This window comes from Nomascus leucogenys, chromosome 11, assembly GCF_006542625.1.
Source record: "Nomascus leucogenys isolate Asia chromosome 11, Asia_NLE_v1, whole genome shotgun sequence".
NCBI lineage: Eukaryota > Metazoa > Chordata > Mammalia > Primates > Hylobatidae > Nomascus > Nomascus leucogenys.
The window spans coordinates 40,230,015-40,252,972 of NC_044391.1; the positions used below are offsets into that span (position 1 = coordinate 40,230,015).

Here is a 22,958-nt window from a genome sequence, read left to right on the forward strand (position 1 = left end):
GTGTGGAGTCTTGTAGGGTTGGGGCAGAGAGCTAGTGGTTAATGAGAAGTGTTGCTTTTTGGATATTAGAATAGACAGGTGAGGGGTGACCTGGGAGCACCGGTTTCTTGTGGTGACTGACTTAAAGAGGGGTACAGAGAATAATGAGATCCATACTGAGGGTGCAAAGCAGAGTGGTGGGGAAGCAAGGGAAGTTCAGGAGGTGGAGAGGAGGTTTGCCAAGACTGCTCACAGTTTGGGGACCCCATCTCACTCTCACTGGTCAAGATCTGGGTGTCTAGAGGTAGGGTTGTTCTATTCAGAACACATAGAGCTTCTGGTCTTCCTTCTGATAACTGGATTGAGGTGTGGCAATAGATGATGAGAGGGCAAGTTGAATTTCTAGGCACATCCTGAGATCTTGACATTTCTCTTCAGAGCTGGCTATGGAGGTATGGAGAAGGTTGGGGGTCGGGGCACACTTACCCAGGCACTCAAAGATCTGGGACTCAACAGCAGGCCCTGGGCTGTAAGATATCTCTCTGGGTAGTTCCAGATCTTAGCAGCACTGTATGCTTTGGGGTTCCAAGTCCCTGGAATGTTATGTGGACGTGCTTTTCTTTTTAAATTGGGCAGCTGCAAATTATATACAGTACTCCAACACCTGCCCATTTTCAAATCTAATAAAAATGTCTTGACATTTGCATGACCTTTACAAGTGGGTTTTTTTCCTTGTGCATTTTAGTGTCTTCTTGAATGACATTGTCACATTATGGCCTCAGTTGCTCTGGCTGGTCCATCCTGATTTATATCTGAACTGTGAGATTTGGGGTAACTGATTTGTTGGTCCCATTGTGTTGGTGCATAGAATGGACCAAATAATGATGACGTCTCAATTTCCATATGCCCAATTTCGTGTTGTATTTATATAGTGCAAGAGAGATAAAAGTCTGAATTCCAGGATATTTTTACTATTGGTAATCAGTTTCTGATCCTCAGCATCCTCAATATTAAATGAATAGAAGCAAGAAAAAAAACTTGGCTAAATTTTTTAGGATTATGCTTTTACCATTTTAGCAAAATAATAATTCTCGGCTTTGACCCCAGTGGTATTCAGAGAATCGACCTTAATGATGGGATTATCCATCAAGTAAAGGGACAGGTAAGGTGCCCTAGATTAGGCTGGGCAATAGAGAATCCTGTAAAACATACCCTCCTTATTCTCAAAGAACCAAGAGGGCTGATTCACAGCCTCACAGCAGAGACTAGCCATTCTTTACACAAACCTTCCAATGATAACCTGCCTCAATCTCTTTTAAACCCCAAATAATCCCAGAGGTTTTATTGCTAAAGATGCAATTGAGGTTTCCTATTCTACAGAAAAGGAAACAAAGGCTCAGAGATGTGAGTAACTTGTTCAGGTCATAGAATTAGTAGGCCGTGGAGTAGAGAGGGCCTGACTCCCAAGCTTTTAACCGCAATACTATGCACACACAGCACAACTCACCATAATTTCAACCTCATATGATTGTCAACACTCCTTTCCCAAGTGAGAATAGCCCTAGCCATAAGAAAAAAACAATTGCTATTTTTGCCAAGAGCCTTCTCTTTTTTATTGAAATTCCTATGAAGTATTAAATCCATGCACTCAAACATCATCAATTTTGGGTAAAAAAAAAAAATTACACAGCTATACACAGTATTTCAACCTTAACTAGAACACTGAAAATCTCTATCCTTGGACCAAACCACTGTGGGATGAGATAGAGAGAATCTCATTTCACACACCTACTGAGTCAGAGTTAATTTTATTAAGCTGCACTCTGTAGGAATGAGGCTCTAATGTGCACTGTCCAGTGAATAAAAAGATTGGCATATTTTGAAGTACCCTTTACACAGTGTGGACATCAGATTAAATGAAGAAACAGTAGGAAAGTACTAAAATGGTATTTCTTGGCTCTGTCTCTAACTCAGTCTTGGTAGAACTGACCAGCAGTTCACTGAAATTGGATAACAATAGGGACTCTCAAATTCCTTTACTGGCCTTTACTGGCCACGTAACTCGCAGGAATCCATATATTACTTGGTAAATCTATGAGTCTCCCGGATCTTAAGTAAGGATCCTTAGAGTCTCAAGATGTAGCCCTTTTGCCAGAGCAAACATATTCCTCTCCTTATTCTTGTTACTGGCAAGTAAATAGCAAAAGGGAGATTTTTCTGAAGATAAAGAGTGACTAGAAATTGCACATGCAAGGTCAATGGAGCTGCCAGAAAGCAGTTGATCATACCGGGAGATGGTTTGTGGTAGAACATTAATGCACACGGCATGCCCCTTTTCTCCTCCAGCTGTCACATTAATAGTTCACACCTTCTTTCCATATGGAATATCAGTCACAGTATTCATTCATCATATCCATGGCTTTACTTGGAATCTGAACGTCTTCCCTGTAGCTGCTCTGTTTCTTTTTCATCTCACCATGACTAAAGAAGCTAAGGTGTGGGCATTATAACCTACAAGTGATCCCAAAGGAATGGGCTGTCATTCACGTCTTCCTTCCAGTGTTGAACAAAAGAGAGAATGCATGTGGGTTCACCCACCCATTGTTATCATAAATCCATCCCAGCTCCATTTCAAGACTCTCAGGGTTTCTGCAGAACATCTAACATGAAATGAATATATACATTCAAGGAGTTGGCATGTTGTATCACAAGGGAGAAGGGAAAACACCCATTATTACAGCCTCAGAGCTGATTGAAAAAGAATGCAATAAAGAATATCAGAGGTTCTCAGACCAGAATGATGATTCTCATTATTATCCCACAGGAAGAGAAAAGGGACAGTCACCCAGAATTAGAGAGGGCTCTAGAAGTTTTGAAGTGTTGACACTAAGTGTCCACAAAACTGCTTGGAATCATTTTATGATTTTAGGAGAAGTATCCTTCTGCCCAGCCTGAGTCTGAGAAACCAGCAATGCAAAGTCTCTGTTAATTATTATTTCACTTATCTGAGACTCACTTTCTTTATCGAGGAAATAGGGCTAAGCAAGGCTCCCACATGGTATTATTGTGAGGATCAAATGTGATAATGTAGGTTATCACTGGCAGCTATATGTGGTAATGAGCACTGCACCACCCTGTGGGGTCACCTTGAGTAGATTCAGGTCTGCAGAGGGTAAACAGACTCCCTGATTTAAAGGTTCTCCAAAGCCCTGCAACCCTGAGGTCTCACCTGACCTACCTATCCAGCTAATAGTCTACCATTAGAATCAAGGCACTGCAGGGAGACAAATAAAGGGAGGGAGGACATTGTTTTCATGAGTCCCAGTGATTAAGCATCTAGGCAGAGAGCCTTCATTTAGGAACTCCAGAATCTGGATTCAAATCTTTACATTGTTACTGCTCCAAAAGCGCTTTTTCAACTCTAAAGTGCAGATTCCAATTCAGCAGGACCAAATGCAAGCTGAGATTCTGCATTTCTCATAGTACTCAGGGATGGCATTGCTGCTCATCCGTGGATCACATTTTGAGTGGTAAGATCCTGTAAGACCATGAACTCACAAATCATTGAAATGACTGGGCCTCAGTTCCTTCACCTATGAAATAAGGTGATAAATGAAATGTGATTTATTGTCTTCTCTGGGGATCAAATGTGTCATTACTGTGTGATAGTACTTTATCCAAATTTAAAACAGCTTTTTACAAAATTCATTTTTCTTGAGAGATCAGATAGCAGGCTGCCATTAGCTTGTCACTGGGGATCTTTTGTTGACTTAAGTCTTAGGCAGTCTGTCTCTCTTGGGAAAATAGTGAGTGGGGAAGCTTCTGTGAGAGACAGGGGTGATGCATGACAACAGAGATCCAGGGCACTGGGGACATCACAGATGTTGGTGGATGATTCAGTGAAGAAGCATCATTGTAGGATGATGCACGAAAGGAAGCACTGAATGCTGGCAAGCAAGAGCTGGGAGGCTAAACATGGTGCTGACTGAAGATGAGAGAAGCAGTCATCACTACATCATGGATGTATTGCAGGATCCAAACAGGGGTGGTGTTTGTAGTTTAGATAGTTTAGCCACAGTAAAGCCCTGCAAAGAACGGTATCACTATAGGATTCTTTTGTTCTCATCCGTTAATTCATTCACTCGACAAAATTTGTTAAGCATCTATTATGTGTCAGACCTTAAAGACAGAGCAGTAAAGAGAGACACCCATAACCCTAGGCCTATGACGCTTGCACTAGCCCATCGTGTTCTAAAGAATAAACAACACAGAATATGTTTTTAAAGTTCACATCTGTATTTGGCTAGCTAGGGCTGTTGTAACACAATACCACAGATTGGGTGGCTTAAGCAACAAGTATTAATTTTCTCACAGTTCTGGAGCCTAGAAGTTCAATATCAAAATGTTGGCAGATTTGATTTCTCCTAAGGCCTCTCTCCTGGGTCTTTGGATGCACTTCTTCTCATTGTGTCCTCACATAGCTTTTCTCTGTTCACGCACATCCCTGCTGTCTCTTTCTCTTCTTATAAGGACATCAGTCATTTTGTATTAGGGACCCACCCTTATGATCTCATTTAACCTTAATTACCTTTTCAAAGGACTTATTGCTGAATACGGTCACATTGGGTTCAGGACTTCAATATATGAATTTTGAGGAAACACAATTCAGTCCATAGCGATATTAATGTCCAGGGTTGGCTTTGGTTGAAACCCCAGCTCTTCATCTCATCAAATATGTAACGTTGGTCAAGTTACTTAACCTCTTTACAGCTCAGTTTACTCTTTTGTAAAGGCGACTAACAATACTTTTATAAAGCTCTCATGAGGAATTAAATTGGTAGTGTTTGTAAAGTGCTTAATAGGGTCCAGCACCTAGTAGGTGCCCCAATCTTACCCACTATGCTGTTCTTTAAATACTGACCAAAGATACTTACTTTTTGCTTTCTTTGGGCAATAGATTTGACTTTATTACCTCTTCCTGTGACTCTACTAATAAATTAGGATTTTCTTTTTCTTGGAACCTCGCAACTCACACCCGTTTTCTTACCATTTCCAAAACCAAAATATCTACTGGAATCGTCAGCTTCAGCCCTAATTGTAAAGGATCAAGGATAGGAAAATGCTGAGCTTATCAAATACCGCTTAGGTGGGAAAAGGTAATTATTTTGTTTCCCAAAGCAAACACAAAAAGAAATTTGGCATTAGAAGATGAAATTAGATAATTTTTAAGTTACCAAATCAAGATGCTGTTTGCAGAAATATTTGGTCCACAGTAGATGATTCATTTAAAAAATACACTTTATCTGACACAGTGCAGAAGTTAAAATGATTTTTATTTTATTTTGCAGTTTAGCTTTAATACAACATGCTAAAATGGCACAGAATCAATACTGCAATGAAAAACCTCTGTTTCTTTGTTGAGTCTGGTGTCTGTCAGTAGGTTTCTAGGGGCATCTGATCATTATTTAAGCTTAAACCCAATTATTCAGAAAATGCCCTGTGGCCCTAGCATCAGCATAACGTAGCAGCAAGAGCTTACTAAACTGCTCAGAATTGGGTGGAGAGTTTCATTTCCCAAATTTCAGGGTGAAATGTTCAAGGCATCTGAGGAAGGATAGTGTACCACATTAAACATGCACAGTGCATATGAAACCTGTTTTGTTAATGGGCACAATAGTATATTTAACTCTGGGAATATTTCCACAAGGAAGCAACAGGCTGCATTTAGATTATACAAAGGAGACTGTGCCTAAATTCCTTTTCTTTTAAGTCATTCCCTTCCCATTTTAAATACCTTCACATCCACTTTCAGGACAGGTAGCTTAATTTCTATCATGTGCGGCTTTTCAGAGCATTAGCTTTGTTTCAGGTTCCAATGATTGAGCTATGCTGGATGTGCTTGGAAAAGCCTGCAAAGACCCACATTCATTCAGGAAACTGCAGTTGAACTAGATCCATATGTGGCTAGAGAACATGTAGCTTTCTGATTGGAGGTAGTTCCTGGCTTCCAGCATTATCACAGATGATTTTTGTCCTTTGGTGTGCTGCTAAATAGAAAGTAATGTTAGAAACAAAATGCAGGGATTTCTTTTTTCTTAGTTACCATTGACTCAGAGTTTACTGCTTCCAGCATTGTCTTGTGCTGTGTTAAGCACTTTATATGTATTGACCAGTTGAATGCTAACAATAATCCTATGAGGAAGGAGTATTATCTCCATTTTTCTTAGGTCTTGGATCAGTGAATGAACTGGCCCATGTTTGAATAGTTTGCAAGTGGAACTGCTGGTTTACAAGGTCTCTAACGCTAAGGTAACAAAATAGACAAGGTGTCATTGCACCAAATGTCGATGATGTCCTTGCCAATGCTACCACCTAAAAGAAAAGGATAAAGTAGAGGAGGATTTGCCCAAAGCTTGCTTCCTTTTAATATCTGTTTAAAAGTATATTTAAAGCCTAACAATTTCTCCAAATCCTGGGTTTATACCAGTCTGTAGGTACCAAATATTAGTGTATGACTCAGACAAATTATTGGTAGTAATTCTCTCTTGGTACAATTTGTCTTGATAGGTGTAACTTATTATAAAAATTCCTAAAACATTCTAATTTTACTTCTGGCTTCACCTTTTCTTTCTATCCTTTTATCCAAATTGAACTATTTCTTTAAACAGTTTGCAAAGAAAATCATTTCTCTATGAAGTTAATGCTTCTCAAATTATTATGTGGTAAGGGGCAAGGTTTTGTTTACTTACATTTCATTTCCTATCTGTTGTGAAGAAATACTTTTATATGAGGCAATAAATACAAATTACCAAAAGTGAGATACGAAAGACATAGAACATAAAAACTTCACTTATTTTTTATTAGATTCAACAGATCATGCCTGGCCTTGTCCTCAGGCAGAGGCTGGAATCCTTCAGTAACACACCTCTGTAAGAGTTAGAGGACTTCTATTCTCCCAGGGCACTGCCCTGAGAAACCTCCTTGAATTAAGCTTTGATGGTTACCACACAAGGAATCAACTCAACTAGTTCTGCTGAGACTTTTTTTTTTTTTTTGCCTTCCCTGCTTTAGAATTTTCAAACTTTGTGTAAAAATAAATCACCCTGGGTAGCAGAAGTTATGCACTGCCAGGCCAGAAGCCATATTCAACACATACATAGATTTCTCTTAGCCTGCCTGGGGATTTTTAAGTGAATTATTGTCAATATTTAAGATAGAAAAATTGCACCTAAGAATACAATATTTAGGGCTACTAATAAATACCATGCTATCATTTCCTTAAGACAAAAATTGTTTGGAACTGTGTAGCCATTGTCCTTTCAGCTGGGACACAAACACTCCAGTCAACCATAGTTCCAACCAGAGAGCCTGTCCCTCATCCCCAGTTACCTGACATTATGTCTATGTCGCCATTGTGGCTTTCGGTGTCATTTGAACACATGGCTACTTCTTTAGCCCTAATTTGTGCCCCTTCTATATTTGAGCCTTTCCGGGTATTATTATTATTATTATTTTTTGGTTCTTTGTCTCTGTCTGTGGACTCATGGACACTACTTGATTCCTATATATATAAGACAATTAATCCCTTTAACACCAAGGAAATCCTCTCCTCTCCTCTCCTTTTCTTCTCTTTTCTTTCATGTCTCACCTTGTTACCCAGACTGGCCTCAAACTTCTGGACTCAAGTGATCCTCCCGGCTCATCTTTCTGAGTAGCTGGGTCTGTAGGCACACACCACCAAAAGCTAGCTCAAGAATTTTTTTTTTTTACAACCTAGTAAACATTTAATTTATTCCTGATTCAAATCCGAGGAGGCATTTTAGAAGAGAAGGTTGCTGCTATTGCTCTCAGTGTGAACAATAAGAGGACAAAGAAAAACTGAAGGCCACTAGGTGCTTGCCCCAGACATTTGCAGAAGCACAGAGGCTTCTGGATAGGAGAGCACTCAGGAAGCATCTTTATGTTCTTGCAAAATCCTGAGGTGGTCATGGGTTTTTATCATTTTAATTCATGTTCTTAACTCACAGTGGAATAAAGAAATGGTGTAAACAATGGTTTTGAAATGTTATACCCATCTCTCAGCTGCTCAGAATCTGTTTCAAAGATAGTGAACAATTAGAAGGGTGGGTTACTCAGAATCAGTGCCCACATATTTTTCACTTAACAGAATGAATCATGGCCACTCAAAGGCAGCAGACTTTCCATGTACTCCCAGCCTGCCACGTGTATAGTATGAACCCAACATTCTCATGAACAACAATTTCTCAAAAACTTGGCTTTTAATAGGTAGCAATTGCTTGTGTGTGTGTGTTTGTGCGTGCATGTGTGTGTTTTGTATAAACTCATAAATTATATGATGTTCCTTGACCCTCTATTTTGCCAATGATATTATATAATTATCTCTTTTTGAAATCATTAAATAAAATTGCAGTCCTTTCCTTTGGTGTATTAAGGAATGCTAAGGTGAGAATGAAGCAAAGGAATGGGAAGAACTATGAAGAGTTTTTACTGGTTCTGTCACTAACATTTGTGGCACTTAAGAAACCAAGGGCAGAACAATGCTTAAAAATAAATATATAACAGCATTGATTCTGTTCAGTAGACAGAATTATTTGGACAAATTCATGGAAAGGACATTGATTAAAGTTGTTTTTGGTTGTATACCAAAAAAAAAAAAAAAAAAAACATGCATCGTAGGATGCGTGGTGGCATTCCTGGCTCTATGCACTAGAAGCCAGTAGCACACCTCCCTTACTCAGTCATGACAACAAAAAATGTCTCCGGAAAGTGCCAAATGACCCCTTAGACACAAAATCACTTTCATTGAGAACCACTGCTCTACCATAATAGCAGACACATCACAACACTCAAGAAAAGCTCAACTCTTCTAGGTACCACTTGAAACATTTGATTTTTAAAAAATATTGTAGCACTTTTAACAGGGTAGGGTTTCAATACCTTGAAAGAAAAAGCATTCTTGCAGGTCTTAGCTAATTTATTTAATTAGAAAACTCTTTATACATATATGATTAGAATCTGTTTTTTAAAATATAATTTTATTATTTATTTTACTTTTTGGATTTTGATTTTACTAGCATAAAAATTACTATGGGTAAACAGCTCATACTTTTCTCAGTTCTTTTTCTACCTTCTCTAATTACTAGCTGAATAACCTCTGAATTTCATATATAAAACTGCTTAATAATAGCATCTGCATTAATGGTTTGCACAGTGCCTGGATCTTAGTAAATACTCAATAATTGCTAGACGATATTATTGTTATTGTCATTATTATTTCTAAATAAAAAGAAAATGACTTTATAGAGTAGGGAAATATATAATAAAACTGAAAACGTGGACTGTTAAATTTTAGTTTTTTATTACTTTCTCTATGTATTTTCTGAATTGCATTCTGCTATGACTGAGTATATGAGATCATGTTTGTGCTATTCATGTTCCCTAAGTTATGTTTAACTCAGCACTCATCCTTTTTATCCCTTATTCTGGATCACCACTAGTAAAAGAGATTGCAACATGTTATTCTTCTTTAAAATGTGAACAGCATTATTTAGTAGCTAAGTTTTAATAAATAGATATATAACTAGCGCTTTACCGGCCCTAACTCTATCCTCTTGCAGTTCCTCCATGCTTCCATAGAGAGAGCATCTTCCTAATTATTTTAGGAGCTTCAGATAATGCCTAATGTGAATAGTACCATATGCTTCTGACTGCAAGATGTTTTTCCCCATCGCCCCTTCCTTCCTTCCTTCCTTCCTTCCTTCCTTCCTTCCTTCCTTCCTTCCTTCCTTCCTCTCTCTCATGTACTTTTTGCTCACATACACTTTCTGTGTCCCCTGTTTCTGTCACACCTGTTGGGTATGGCTTCCTTCCTTCCTTCCTTCCTTCCTTCGTTCCTTCCTTCCTTCCTTCCCTCCCTCCCTCCCTCCTTCCTTTCTTCCCTCCTTCTTTCCTCCATTCCTCCCTTCCTCCCTTCCTTCCTTTTCTTTTTGCTCACATATCACTTTATGTGTCCTCTGTTTCTGTTGCACCTCTTGAGTCTGGCTTTCTTTCTTTCCTTCCTTTTCTTTTTTCTCTCTTTCTTTCTTTTCTTCCTTCTTTTTCTTCCTTCCTTCCTTCCTCGTCTTTTCTTTCTTTGTTACCAGTGAGTTCTGCTGGCCCCTGCTGATGCACATTACCGATATTCTGGGGTCTTCACATTGTCAAGTGTTCAGGATTCTCTGAGGTTTATAGAGAAACAGAAAATGTGCTTCCTTTCCTCTTTTAAGGTCATAATTTTTCAAATTGATACCAAAGTGTTCTACTTAATTCTCATGTTTTTAGAGCGTTTAAAATGTTTTGCCTATTTTAGTTACTTACAATCTTCTGTGTTTCTCAACCCCTTTCTACCCTATTAAATAGACAGGACTCTGGGAGTGTGGGCTGAGAGAGAATCTCAGTGAGACTCCGTGCTACTTCAGATTGTGCCTCCTCCTCTGATGACTAAATCTTTCTTATTGGCCAAGCTCCTCTGACTCTCACCCTAAAGCGGGGTTCTACCCTATCTCACTAAGTGTGTTTGCTTCCTCACACAGAAAGACTTTCTGTGGAATAGCTTCACTTACACTTCTCAACCCCAGTTTTGGATGTGTGTTAGGTCCAGATCCTCCTACATATTTATAAAGTGAGTTGAACTTTGGGACGCCTCTTTCAAGACTGATAGACTTTAATTCCGGCAATAAAACAAGGCCTCTGTGGACCTATTTCTCAGCAGACTACTAAAGCTGCCTTCATGCTTTGTACACTAGTTACATCATTAGAAACATTTGAAAGTTAAAAACATACTGTTTTTAGAATGGCACATAAAGCAAGGCTTGGTAAAGTTTCCAGAGGAATCTGAAGGTAGGAATCTTTAGATATTGCCATGCTGTAAAATACAATTAAACCTCACTAGCCCGTGTGTACAGCACATCCTTAGAGACTTCTGCACAGAATCCTGGCTAGATTTTTACCCCTGCCATTTGGCAAAATAAATTCCTGACCTTGGAAATAAATGGGACACAATATTTCCCATGCTCCCTCAGATGTGTGATGAATATGTTGTTTCTTTTTTCTCCCAATTATAGTGATCCTCTCTACAATTAATAATCTATCAGCCTCTTCCAGTTTGAATAACTTCCTTTCAGTTTAGAAAAACTGTCTGTTCAAGATCACCTTGTTATTGGACTTAATGTCTTTAGGTAATTGCTTAGCCTCTCAGATTCCTCTTCGAAGATGGCATTTGGGCACCTGAGGGAGGGATGGAGAGCTGAAGGGGTACCTGGATCCTCTTGCTGTCCTCTGAACACTCAGGGTTCCATGGCAACCTCTCTGCACCACCTGACTCTTCCTGATCTCCCAGAAGTTGAAGCTGAGGTCGGCAGCAGATTAACTCCCGATTACTGACTTCTCTGCCACCTGGAGCTTGGCAGGGTTCCCGGGCTCCAGTAGCCTCCCTTTGGCTCACATTGGTACTGGGGTTCCTCTGAACCCCTCTGTGGACTCCATTTGGCTCCATCTATTGTTAAACCATTTCAAAGGTTCTCCCATGTCATACCTCTTGGAGGATGGTGAGAACTTGAGGCTTCCAGCTGCACTATACGGGAACCAAGAGCATCTCAGGAATGCTGTAGTCTAATCTTCCATTAGTTTTCACACCACTCTGCAGACTTTATTATGTGGTACCCACAGTTTAGTGTAGACATGACTTCAAAAAGTCCCAAATATTGGCTGAATGGGGTGGTTCACACCTGTAATCCCAGCACTTTGGGAGGCTGAGGCGGACAGATCACTTGAGGTCAGGAGTTCAAGACTAGGCTGGCCAACATGGTGAAACCCCATCTCTACTAAAAATACAAAAATTAACTCGGTGTGGTGGCGGGTGCCTGAAATCCCACCTACTTGGGAGGCTGAGGCGGAAGAATGTCTTGAACCCAGGAAGCAGAGGTTGCAGTGAGCCAAGATTAAGCTACTGCATTCCAGCCTGGATGACAGAGCGAGACTATGTCTGAAAAAAAAAAAAAAAGACCCAAATATCAACCAAAGTGAAGGCTCACCGACCATTTTGTCAACTTACCTGAAACATTTTTCTCTCTCGTTTGCTCACATGTCGCTTTCTGTGTTCCTTGTTTGTGCCGCACCCCTTGAGTCCAGCTTTCTCCAGTCTGTCAGGACCAGAAGAGATGGATTTTAGGTTTTCCTTCCACTCAATGTATTCTATATGTACCCTAATCAACAAGCATGTCTGGTTGTCACAGGTAGAAGGGGTCTCTACTGTGAATCATTCAGAGAAGAAATAATCATATTCTCTCAATGCTATCACTAACACAGGACCATGATCTGAGACAACCGGGTTCAGTTCTTGATATGTAAAGGAATTTGGGAAAATATCATCTCTCACCACAAAATCTGTATTTTTAGGTATATTGAAGGAAAATCCTATTTTGATCATCATTTTGTTTACCTTTCTTCTATATCCATCCTAATCTCCCTTTCAGCTCATGTACTATTACTCCTTAATGCACACACACACACACACACACAGTCTCTCTCTCTCTCTTTCTCCCTTTCTCTCTCTCACTGGGAAAAAGAATAAGTTGTTGGAGAGACAAAGGAGAATTTATGTGCATGGAAAGAAAAATGACAAAGCATATTTTTTCAGAATATAGTAGTTCTATTTTTAAGAATTTGCCTTGCATGTCTTCTCAACTTTAGCAAGACCTTAGTAGTAGGCCACTGTGCTCAGGGTGGCTCCCTGCTCCACTGTCATTTCTTTCCTTTCCAGCCTCATCTATTATGTCTTGCATTATTTTTCCATTTCCAGAGCCAACTTTATGCCACTGTCCTTCAACTTCCAAATGTGAGGGTGCCTGTCTTCTTATAGTTCCAAACCCTTCTGGTCTCTACTTTCATCATTATTGCATTGCCATTTCAGCCCCTTAATCCTGCATATCTGTATCCATTCCAAGCAAATCCTTCTTTCCCCTTTTTCTTCCCCTTCAGCTCCAAAATATCTTATTCTATGCAAGGAACCACTATCAGTTGATGAACTCTACTGTTTTCCCTTACCCAGAGTTTTTTCCTACTATCAAGATGTTCTTCAGCAGTTGAAATCAGAGCTCTCTTAAGGAAGTGGCCTTCTTGATGCTATCACTAATATAGGGAAATTGGCTGGAGAGATTGCCAACCAATGAGAGGGACATAGAGGGAGGAAAAATACTTTTTACCATTGAGAATATTGGAAAGTGGATATGGATGTTCTTCTAGTGACACAGATTATAGCAGAATTCATGAGTTATGCATCCTGTTTTATCACTGAAGTTCTTATGAAACTGTAACATGGAAAATACATGTGGGGAGCTTTTGGCAGCTAATTTGGCCCTGAACCCCATTTAGAACATCATGCCTTAAGAAAGTATGCTTGTAATTTGACTTATGAACAAGCTTTTGGGATTTAATCTTACTATGAACTGAAGAGTGTGCCCTCAAAATTTATGTACTGAAGCTCAAATTGCTAATCTGATTATATTTGACTACCTTTAGAAAGTAATTAAGATTAAATTAGGTCATAAGGGTAGTGTGTGCTAATCCAGTAGGACTGATATCCTTACATGAACAGGAACCTTAGTACAAGGAAAGGCCATGTGAAGATGTAGCAGAAAGGTGGCCATCTGCAAGCCAGAGGAGAATCCTCACCAGTCACCAAATCGGTTGGCACCTTGATCTTGAACTTCAAAGCCTCCAGAATTGTGAGAAATAAAATTTATTTTGTTTAAGCTACCTACCCCTTGGTATTTTGTTATAGCAACCTGAATTGACAAAGACAAACCTGTTTGTAAATTCAGAATTAAGTACAATTACCCATTTATGAACAGATTATATCCACAAAACTTGACCATTACCATTTAGTTATAAACTAAATGTAAGTAAAACATAGGTTGAGGTAGTATTGAGATAAATATTGTTTTTGTTTAAATATAAGTAAATTAATGCATGATAAATCCCATAGATTCCTGAAGAGAACTTCTTTAGGGATAAGCCCAAATATTGGTTATAAGTCAAAATATCAATCATCCCCTGGATACCTATGTGTTCAACATACTTTATGATCAGTAAACATAGTTTTATTATAAAAGTAACCCCCACCCAGCAACTCACAGTAGGTACTCAATGAATGTTAACTGAATTAAAACAAAACTACCATTATTAGTAGAAGTTTAGACACCAAATTAACATCACAAACATCTTAGGCAGATAGAAAGGTATGGACAGGCATATGGATATCACACAAAGGTATTTGTGGCTACCTAATGCCCTTTAGTATGGTCAAAGAGACAGCACTCTGCTGCTGGAATGTTTTTCTAATGAAGTTCAGTATTTATAATTTTTTGGAAGGAAATTTTCTACTGCTTTAAGAAATAAAGAAACAAAGCTTATGATGTACTCCAAAATTGAGTAAAAAGGGGTTAGGAATTTTACATGGTTCTTGAGTCACCGAATACATCTTTTAGAATTTATTTATTTTATTTTTTTGCTTGCTTCCCCAGTAACTTAAATTCTGATTAATGCAGGCTTTTCTTTGGTACTAGTAGCTCTGTAGTGGTGGGAAAACTGACTAAAACCTATATAATGCATGGCAAATAATGGTTTTTATTTTTCAACTTGTGCAGTCATCTTCCTTAAGAATATAGCTACACGAAGCTTAAACAACTACTTATTTATATTGGTTCAGTAAAATAATAAAACTTCCAATTGAGAGGGCAAATGATTAGGTCTCACTGTCCATTTCAATGATTCCTTCACTCTTTAGCTGACAGTGTAGACCATGATGGTATCGACTATGATAGGGGATGCTGGCTCCTAGAAAGCATGGGTTTCTTCAGGAGGGTGATGGAAAGGCATGTGCTGACAGGGTCAGAGTTCTGTGTGAGGGTCCTGCGGTCTTCAGAATAGCCTCTCTAAGCCACGGTGTACTCATTCAATCAACACATAGGCCTCTACTATGTGCCAGGCTGTCCAAAACAGGTATAACAGTAGCTGAAATGGTAGTAGCTAGCTTTTGCTTACCACTTACTCATTTAATCCTCACTAAAATCGTATGCAGATGGTACTTTAAAAAGTTGGTATTTTCACAGATAAAGGAACCAAGGCACAGAGCCATTAATTAATTGATTCCCCAACATCACTCAGGTTTTAATGATGAAGCCATGATTTTACCCCACCAGTTTGATTCCAGAAACTTCACTACTATACTGCTGTTTATAGGATCTTAATTTTCTTTTTTTTATGTATACTTATTTACTGTTCTCATTTATTATTTATGTATTCATTGTTCTTGGTAGTATTTAAGTCTGTAAGAACCTCATGAGAAAAAGGCATGTGAATATTTTTAGAAAACTGCTTATTACACTGTGAATGTGTGTTGTTATTATTTATTGTATTTGTTCCATGTGATTAGGCCCCTTGCATTTAATTCTGTTTTTTTTTAAATTCTCTTTTCTTTTTTTTTTTTTTTTTAAAAAAGCTTTGTTTTATGCAGAATTTCTCCCCTTTGATCTATTTGGGAAGTCTTGCTATTTACAGTCACAAACTTCGTATTCTATTTCCTGGTGCTTCAAATAACTTATGTGTCCTAAAATTAGAGGCTTCTACCATCCGATACTGTTTTTTTATGTTATGAAGTATTTTATACATTAAAAATATAACATATATGATAATTATAAACCACTATTGTTGCTCTTTTCATGTATGCATTATTATGTGTTTTCACTGATGCATGAAAAAGGGTAAACAGCATTTTATAAAGGGAAATCCAGAATATTGGTACATGCTTTGTTTTGATAATAATGTTCTCTAGTAGGTAAGCAACCAGGTATTTTACTAGCTTATCCAATTTTAACAATACCAGTTTGAACTGAAACAAGCTGACAAATTATACTGAAAGTTAGAAATCTTAAGCTTATACTTTGAACATCAAATTTCTCCTTGCAATTTGCTATTATTGTTTTAAGTGTGAGGACCACACATTCCTTCCATTTAGTTGGAGAACCTGACTTGTGGTTGCTACTTTCTACTCCCTGACTGCTGCTGCTACCTGCCTAATAATTGTCTTTGGCTCCCTGTAAACCTGCAGTCAGAAAGGTATTTGAATTTTCCCCCTCTAGCACTTGCAAATCCGATTTTTATGTATAACTAAGTGCTCTTAGTTTTTACTCTATCTACTACTGGGGCCTGGTTTCTAGCAGGCCTGTAACTAAGCCAGATCCGGCCTATGTAATGCTGTTTGTAATGAGAAATCTAAACAGGGAATGGCAGTGAGGCATGGCAGGAATGTGTTTCCATTGGAGAAGTCAGTGTAGAGAAAAAGTATAAGCAAAGCCATGTCCAGAAGGCCTTTTCAGCTGGCCAAGACGGAAGACTAATGTTATTGTACATAGGCTGTTACCCTGCCAGCCCTTCCTCACAGATTTGCTTTCTCTCTCTGTCCCTCTTCCCCCACGACCTCTTCCCCTTCTACCCCTTTCATCTCTTCCTTCTCTTTTGCTTTCTTCTTCTGTCTTCGGACTCTGCTGACTGTTTGCTCAGGTGGACAGTGACACCATTTGGAATGAGCTGCACTCGTCCGGTGCTGCACGCATGGCTGTTGGCTGTGTCATCGAGCTGGCTTCCAAAGTGGCCTCAGGAGAGCTGAAGGTGAGGTCTGGGTTGCATTAAGTGTGGGAAATCCAGAGAAGAAACTGAAACAGAGATGTTGTTGTGTGGGAATTGTGGGGAGGGTGGTGTGGTAATAAAAGGAAGGGCAGAAGGAAAAGGGTAGAGATGGCCACTAAGGTGTGATAATAGCTCATCTGAAGGCAGGGAGTAGCTCATCCTGCTTGCAGGGCCTTCTTCTCCCTGAGAACACTCTGCAGTCAGGGCCCACCGGTGTGCATTTAAGAGCATAGAGATAATAAGCAAAGCTATGTTTCAGGTTAAAAATATCTTTAGTATATACATATCTGTCATGCCATCCTGAGATTCTCTTTTGAGGCACTTTTAAAAATATGATTACTGAGAAGTGTGTATAAGCTCAGAATACCACCCAAAGAGAGGGAGGCAGAGAAAGGTAAATACCAGACGGGAAGGACTGGGAGGAAGAAGGAAATTGTTGATTAGAAGGGTAATGATCCAGAGTGTGTTTTTCCATGAAAGAACTTAAAAAATGAGCTATGCTTTATTGTTCTTTTCTTTTTATGGTCTCTTCTTTTCTACATCATATGAAAAGAACAATGTCCAAACCCCAGCGTTTCCCAGTCTAAACAATTTATAAAAGCCAGAGACCTGACAGACGTTGACATTTTATTTGGTATTTTAACAGTGCTATTTAAAGGTATGCCATGTGCGTCTTGAATGCAGTTACCCCAATAAACTTTGTTGGTGCTAACACGGCCTTTTAATGCACTAGTTCACACACTTCATGACGCAATCTGGGTGGTGATTGATTCGGTATTTTTAGCAATTGTGGGGCTTAGGGAAATATATTATGACCAATAACATATGCACTGTGAGTTTTGTTAAACCAAGATAAAATGTAATTAGGATTACTTTTCTTTATGTCTAGTGAATTTTTATTCAATTACATGGGACTCTTCCAGTTCTGATTAAAAATGTAGTGTAGAAATGTGCACTTCACAATGCAACGTTTGTCCAAGAAGTTTTTAACAGTCAGAGCCTACGGAAATATAATTTTGATAGGGTAAGCTCTATTTAAAAAGTAGATGTGCCTGTATATATTTGACATAAGTAGTATTAGGACATTGCTCATCTCAGGGGATATATGGGGTCATTAATGTGGTGCTGACTCTTCAGTCTTTACTTTTGAAAATGAGCAAATAAAAAGAGGAAAGGAATCAGCCTGTGGAGAGGTGTTGGCTATCTCCCAGTAGAACTTGAGGAAAAATTCTTCCTATTTGAGTACTTGTGTTGTACTTGCACTACTGCAATACATTAACACTTTAAAAGAAAATTTGAACATCTTATTTTAAAAAGAATCCAAATATCAGAAATCAGCCAGGCCACAATATTATAATTTTAAAGATTATGCTGGCACAGCTCTTTGATAACAAAGATAATTATTGTGTTAGCTTTCACAATTTCTAATTGTTTTAAGTTTGTGTAAGTTTAAGCAATAATTCAGAAACCTTCTCAAGTAGAATGCCCACATGTTTCAGTCATCAGAAGCATCATTATTAGCTTCACTGTGTGCAGAATTGCCAAATATATGCATGAAGATAGTTGAATGAAAACATAATTCCATGTTTGGAAGTTATCCATTTAAAATAGCCAGTTACAAACAATGTGTCAACAACACATAGTATGGGCATGCTGACCACCAGCTGTAGTAACATCAGGTATTTATATTAAGAACAAGGATTGGTACAAATGTCTTCTCTTCCTCTGGTTAAGGAATCAGCAGGCATGGTTTAAAAAGAAAACAAAACAATGAAAAAGAAGAAAAGCCAGCCTAAGAATCAAGAAATGTTAGTCCAGGTTCTGCCACTTAAATAGTGTGTCATTTGTGGCAAATCTGTAACTTTTCTGGGGCTCAATTTTTTGTTCTGCACAATCATCTAGGTGGAATTGATAATATTGAAGGTCATCCATGGCACTGGCATTTTGAGCTATTTGCAAATGAAAAGTGGATATAAATCTCAATTATACACACTATGGCATACCAAGCAGTAGATATTCTGAAATTTCAATTTGCTTTGATGAACATTCCAGATTGGGCAGCTGGGTTATCTTTCTGATTGCCAAGTCCATTGTAAAAGTCCAAGATAGGCAGAATCATAACAGAGACACTGGTACTATGCTGACAGGTCAAGAGACTGAAGCCCTGGGTTGCTAATAATTTGGGTAAGCCTACAGAGATGCCATGGGGAAAGAGTAGAACTCACAAATGATTTGGAGCCATAGTAAAGAACACGTGTAACTGAGGTAGACAGCCATGTTTGTGGACCGCTATTCAACAACCACAAAGACTACCCAGTGCCTACTTGTCCCAGACTCAAATATGACAGGGCTGATATACCTGCAGGCCAGGAGCATTATTACTCATGGTTTGTGGATTCGATTCATTCAGAACTTGGAAGAAAATAGGGAAGCTTATTCAAGGACACTGGTAAGTAATAAGAAACGTGAAAAGAAAAGACTTGAGCATTTTGTTATTCATTTTTCTGCATCTACATTCAGTTCTCACATATTCTATCCCATTCTTCCAGTAAATCAACATTTAATTAAATAACATTGGCATGTTATGATACCACATCGTATGAGATTGCACTAATTTTTCTTGGAAAATAGAATAAAATTAAGAGCTTTATTTGAAATATGATGGGCCTGGATATAGTGTGGAAATGAGAGATGAGAGCTAGCTAGAGGAGGTCTCTGAGTTCGTAGAGGATGAGGACCTAAAAGATAAGAAATGTGCACAAAAAAAGAAAATGCTACAAAAAATTGTGTGACTTGGAAATTTTGTTTGATGCTGAACTTGACCATGGCTAACCTCCTAACTTTTGATAGGTCCTTTCCTTTCTTCCCCCAGGGGATATTGATGAGCTGAAGGAATTAGAAGAATGAACCAGACACAGGGGGTGGGTTTCATGTTAATGCTTAAATAGAACATGTGCAGCAAACTATATTAGCAAATTGGTATATTTTTTGGCACAGCATAGACCTGCTCAGTGGAGCTCAGTGAAAATCATGGGGACTTTCAGGCTTTCCAAGTTTTTAAACAATACATTTTAAAAAATACATAGGAAGGAATTCCTCAAATTTATAGATATTCAAATTGGCTATTTCTCAGATTCTATTACAAAGGAACAAAAATATTCTGAAATTGTTGGCATGTTTGGTATATTGGAAATCATAATTGGAAGAACAATTATCTCAAAATGGTTTTATTGTTTTATAGGACATTTTAGAAAGTATGTCAAAGACATGGAAATAGCTCTAAAAGGTGAACATTTTGTAATCATAAATAAAAAAGGATTCATACTTATTGAAATTTAATATAAAGGTTCACTTTGATGTTCTTTTGACAATGCTACCATGTCTTCATAAAATAGTCAAAATTGCTTTTAGCTTCTAGATATATTTATCAAAACAAACAAAAACAAAAAAATCCTAAACACCTGGTTATCTGAGTGATGGATGAATTTGAGTGTATACTGAATATGAGTTTGAGTTTGTATTATGATGTCATGTTGCTAATAATAACTGCTACTCATTGAGTGCCTTCTATAGGCAGCCAGTTTATATGTAATTTACTATTATTCTCACAATGTACCCTTGAAGTAAGTACAGGATACTGGCTCAAAGACGTTAAGTAACCTTTTAAGATCCTGTAGATAGGTTAATAAATAATAAAATATGTAAATCTGATAATTCTCTATTTTCTTTCAACCACTCTATCAGGACATTCTTTTACAGATAGCATAAATATACATTTAAAAAAGGGGCTAAAACTATTTTAAGTAAGCAAAATTTTATCTTTTTTATTACTATAAAACATTTGACACATACAAAAAGACAAGAAGTTACATTCTTACCTAACAAACACCATAATAAAATAAATACCCACGAACTCCTCGTCCAATTTAAGAATTGAACTTTGCTCACAATATTAAAATTCTCTCAGTACTTATCTCATTCCTATATTTTAAAAATAGACAGTCATTAATCTATTATATTTTTTTAAATTATGGCCCTGCGCAGTGGTTCATGCCTGTAATCCCAGCACTTTGGGAGGCTGAGGCGGGTGGATCACTTGAGGTCCAGTGTTCAAGACCAGCCTGGCCAACGTGGCAAAACCCTGTGCTCACTAAAAATACAAAAAATTAGCCAGGTATGGAGGCAGGCGCCTGTAATCCCAGCTATGTGGGAGGCTGGGACATGAGAATCGCTTGAACCCAGGAGGCAGAGGTTACAGTGAGCCGAGATTGCACTGCTGCACTCCAGCCTGGGTGACAGAGTAAGACTCCGTCTCAGAAAAAAAAAAAAAAAAAAAATTTCCTTTCGTCTTGTTAATAGCTTTAAACATGTTTTTTCTTTATAAAAATGGAACCTTATCGAATATATTCTTCTTCAGCATGTTTCCCCTACAAGGTATATTATGAGGATTTATCCATGTGGATATATATATATATGATTAATTCATTTTCATTGCTATAAAATATTCCCTTTGCACCATAATTTATATATTTATTCTTCTGCAGGACATTGTAGTTGTTTCCAGGTTTTTGCTTTTTTGAATAATGCTATATTAACACCCTTGAACATGGCTGCTCTTTCACTAGAGTATAACAAAGAGTTAAACAGTCAGCTCCTAGGCTACTCTCACAATAAATTTCAGGAGGTAATGCTAAGTGGAATTCCAAAGTCATTTTACCACAATGACATCAGCAAAGTGTCAGTCTAAGCGTTCAAAAATTCTTTTCTCCATAAAAACAATGTTAAAATGGGCAAAATGTGTCAGGATGAAATTTTTCGAAACTCAGGAAAGTAACCAAAGTCTTCCAACAACTCAGGAAGCATGTTTCAAAAAACAAACCAGCTGAATCTTGGTGAGAACAGAGAGATTTGTGGTGTTTTAACTCATCGTATTTCCATCTTCCCCTTTCTAGGTCCATGGTAGTCTTACCAAATCACAGCTTGCGTTCTTAGCATAAACTAGTAACTTGGCAACCTCTGACAGGGAGATAAGGGAGTGGATAATGGAATTGGAACTCCTTCATAGCCTCAATCCTACAGAATTGTTATTATTTGACCTGTCCAGTGCTTCCCTGCATAACTTACTTGCAAGGCTTTATTTGGCCTCATGAGGTTTTCACATAGTGTGAAAGCCTTTTTCTTAGAAGTATTTGTTGTGAAAAATTAGTGGCGATCACTTAACTTTATGGCTGCTTGAGGTGGTGGATAACAATGGGGCAAACAATAGGTTAGCCAAAAGCATCAAAGAAAAAACTGAGGAATGTGCATAAGTCTATGAAAAGCCACACCAGATTCCTAAGGATCTAGAAAGCCACATGTATGATAGGGCTATATATATACTCAGGTTTGTGTTCCTACTCAGGAAAGACCTGAAAATGCCCTAAGCTCTTATCTCAAGCTGATTTTGAGGCTCTGTTCAAACAGGAAGTGAAGGTCCAGGTGGAGTTGTCAGCTGCCTGGCTAAATATTTAAAATGTGCCCTAACACACACACACACACACACACACACACACACCACACAGAGCCCCTCGGCAAAGGCTGGGGGAGTACTGGTTTTAAGCATTAAAAGAAATATATTTATCCAATCATTGACTGACCACTAAGCTAACAATGCAAAGGCTTCAGTAGCACATAAAACATAGAACACAGATTTTACACAACTATTTCAGAAAAGTCACTAAGAAAATGACAATAACAAAAGGAACAACAACAAATCCTGGAAAGAGGTGAGAATATGATTTCTAGTTTTGCCATACTGTTTTGTTTAAAATGTCCAGTTTTCCACAGAAATGTTTGAGACAAGCAAAGAAACAAGAAAGAATGCCCCACACAGAGGAAAAACAAATCAGTCAATAATAACTGTCCCTGAGTTAGCTCAGTTGTCAGACTTACTAGACAAAAACTTTAAGCTAGATATTTTTAATAATTTAAAGAAGTAAGTTAAGCCATGTCTAAAGATTATATGAGGATGTATGACTCTATAAACAGAATATTAATAAAGACACAGACATTGCTAAAATAAAAGAACCAAAGAAAATTCTGGATTTGAAAAATACAATAACAAATGAAAAATTTACTAGAGGGGCTTAGTAGAAATGTGAGCAGGCAGATGAAAATGTCAGCAAACCTGAAGATACCTAGTCTGAAGACCAGGAAGAAAAGAGAATGAAGAAAAATGAACAGAGTTTCAAAGG

At 38.1% G+C, this 22,958-nt stretch overlaps 1 protein-coding gene across 2 annotated transcripts in view; it reads left to right on the forward strand.

The window, feature by feature from the left end:
• Positions 1-22,958, forward strand: part of HDAC9 (histone deacetylase 9) — a 906,822-nt gene that overhangs the window by 688,449 nt on the left and 195,415 nt on the right. Inside the window, exon 18 of one of the 2 annotated variants that reach the window (XM_030822201.1) lies at positions 16,600-16,707. In XM_030822201.1, the coding sequence (XP_030678061.1) occupies positions 16,600-16,707 (108 nt within the window). Of the gene's footprint in view, positions 1-16,599; positions 16,778-22,958 lie in introns of those variants that run through there. The other variant, XM_030822187.1, reaches the window with a different exon arrangement.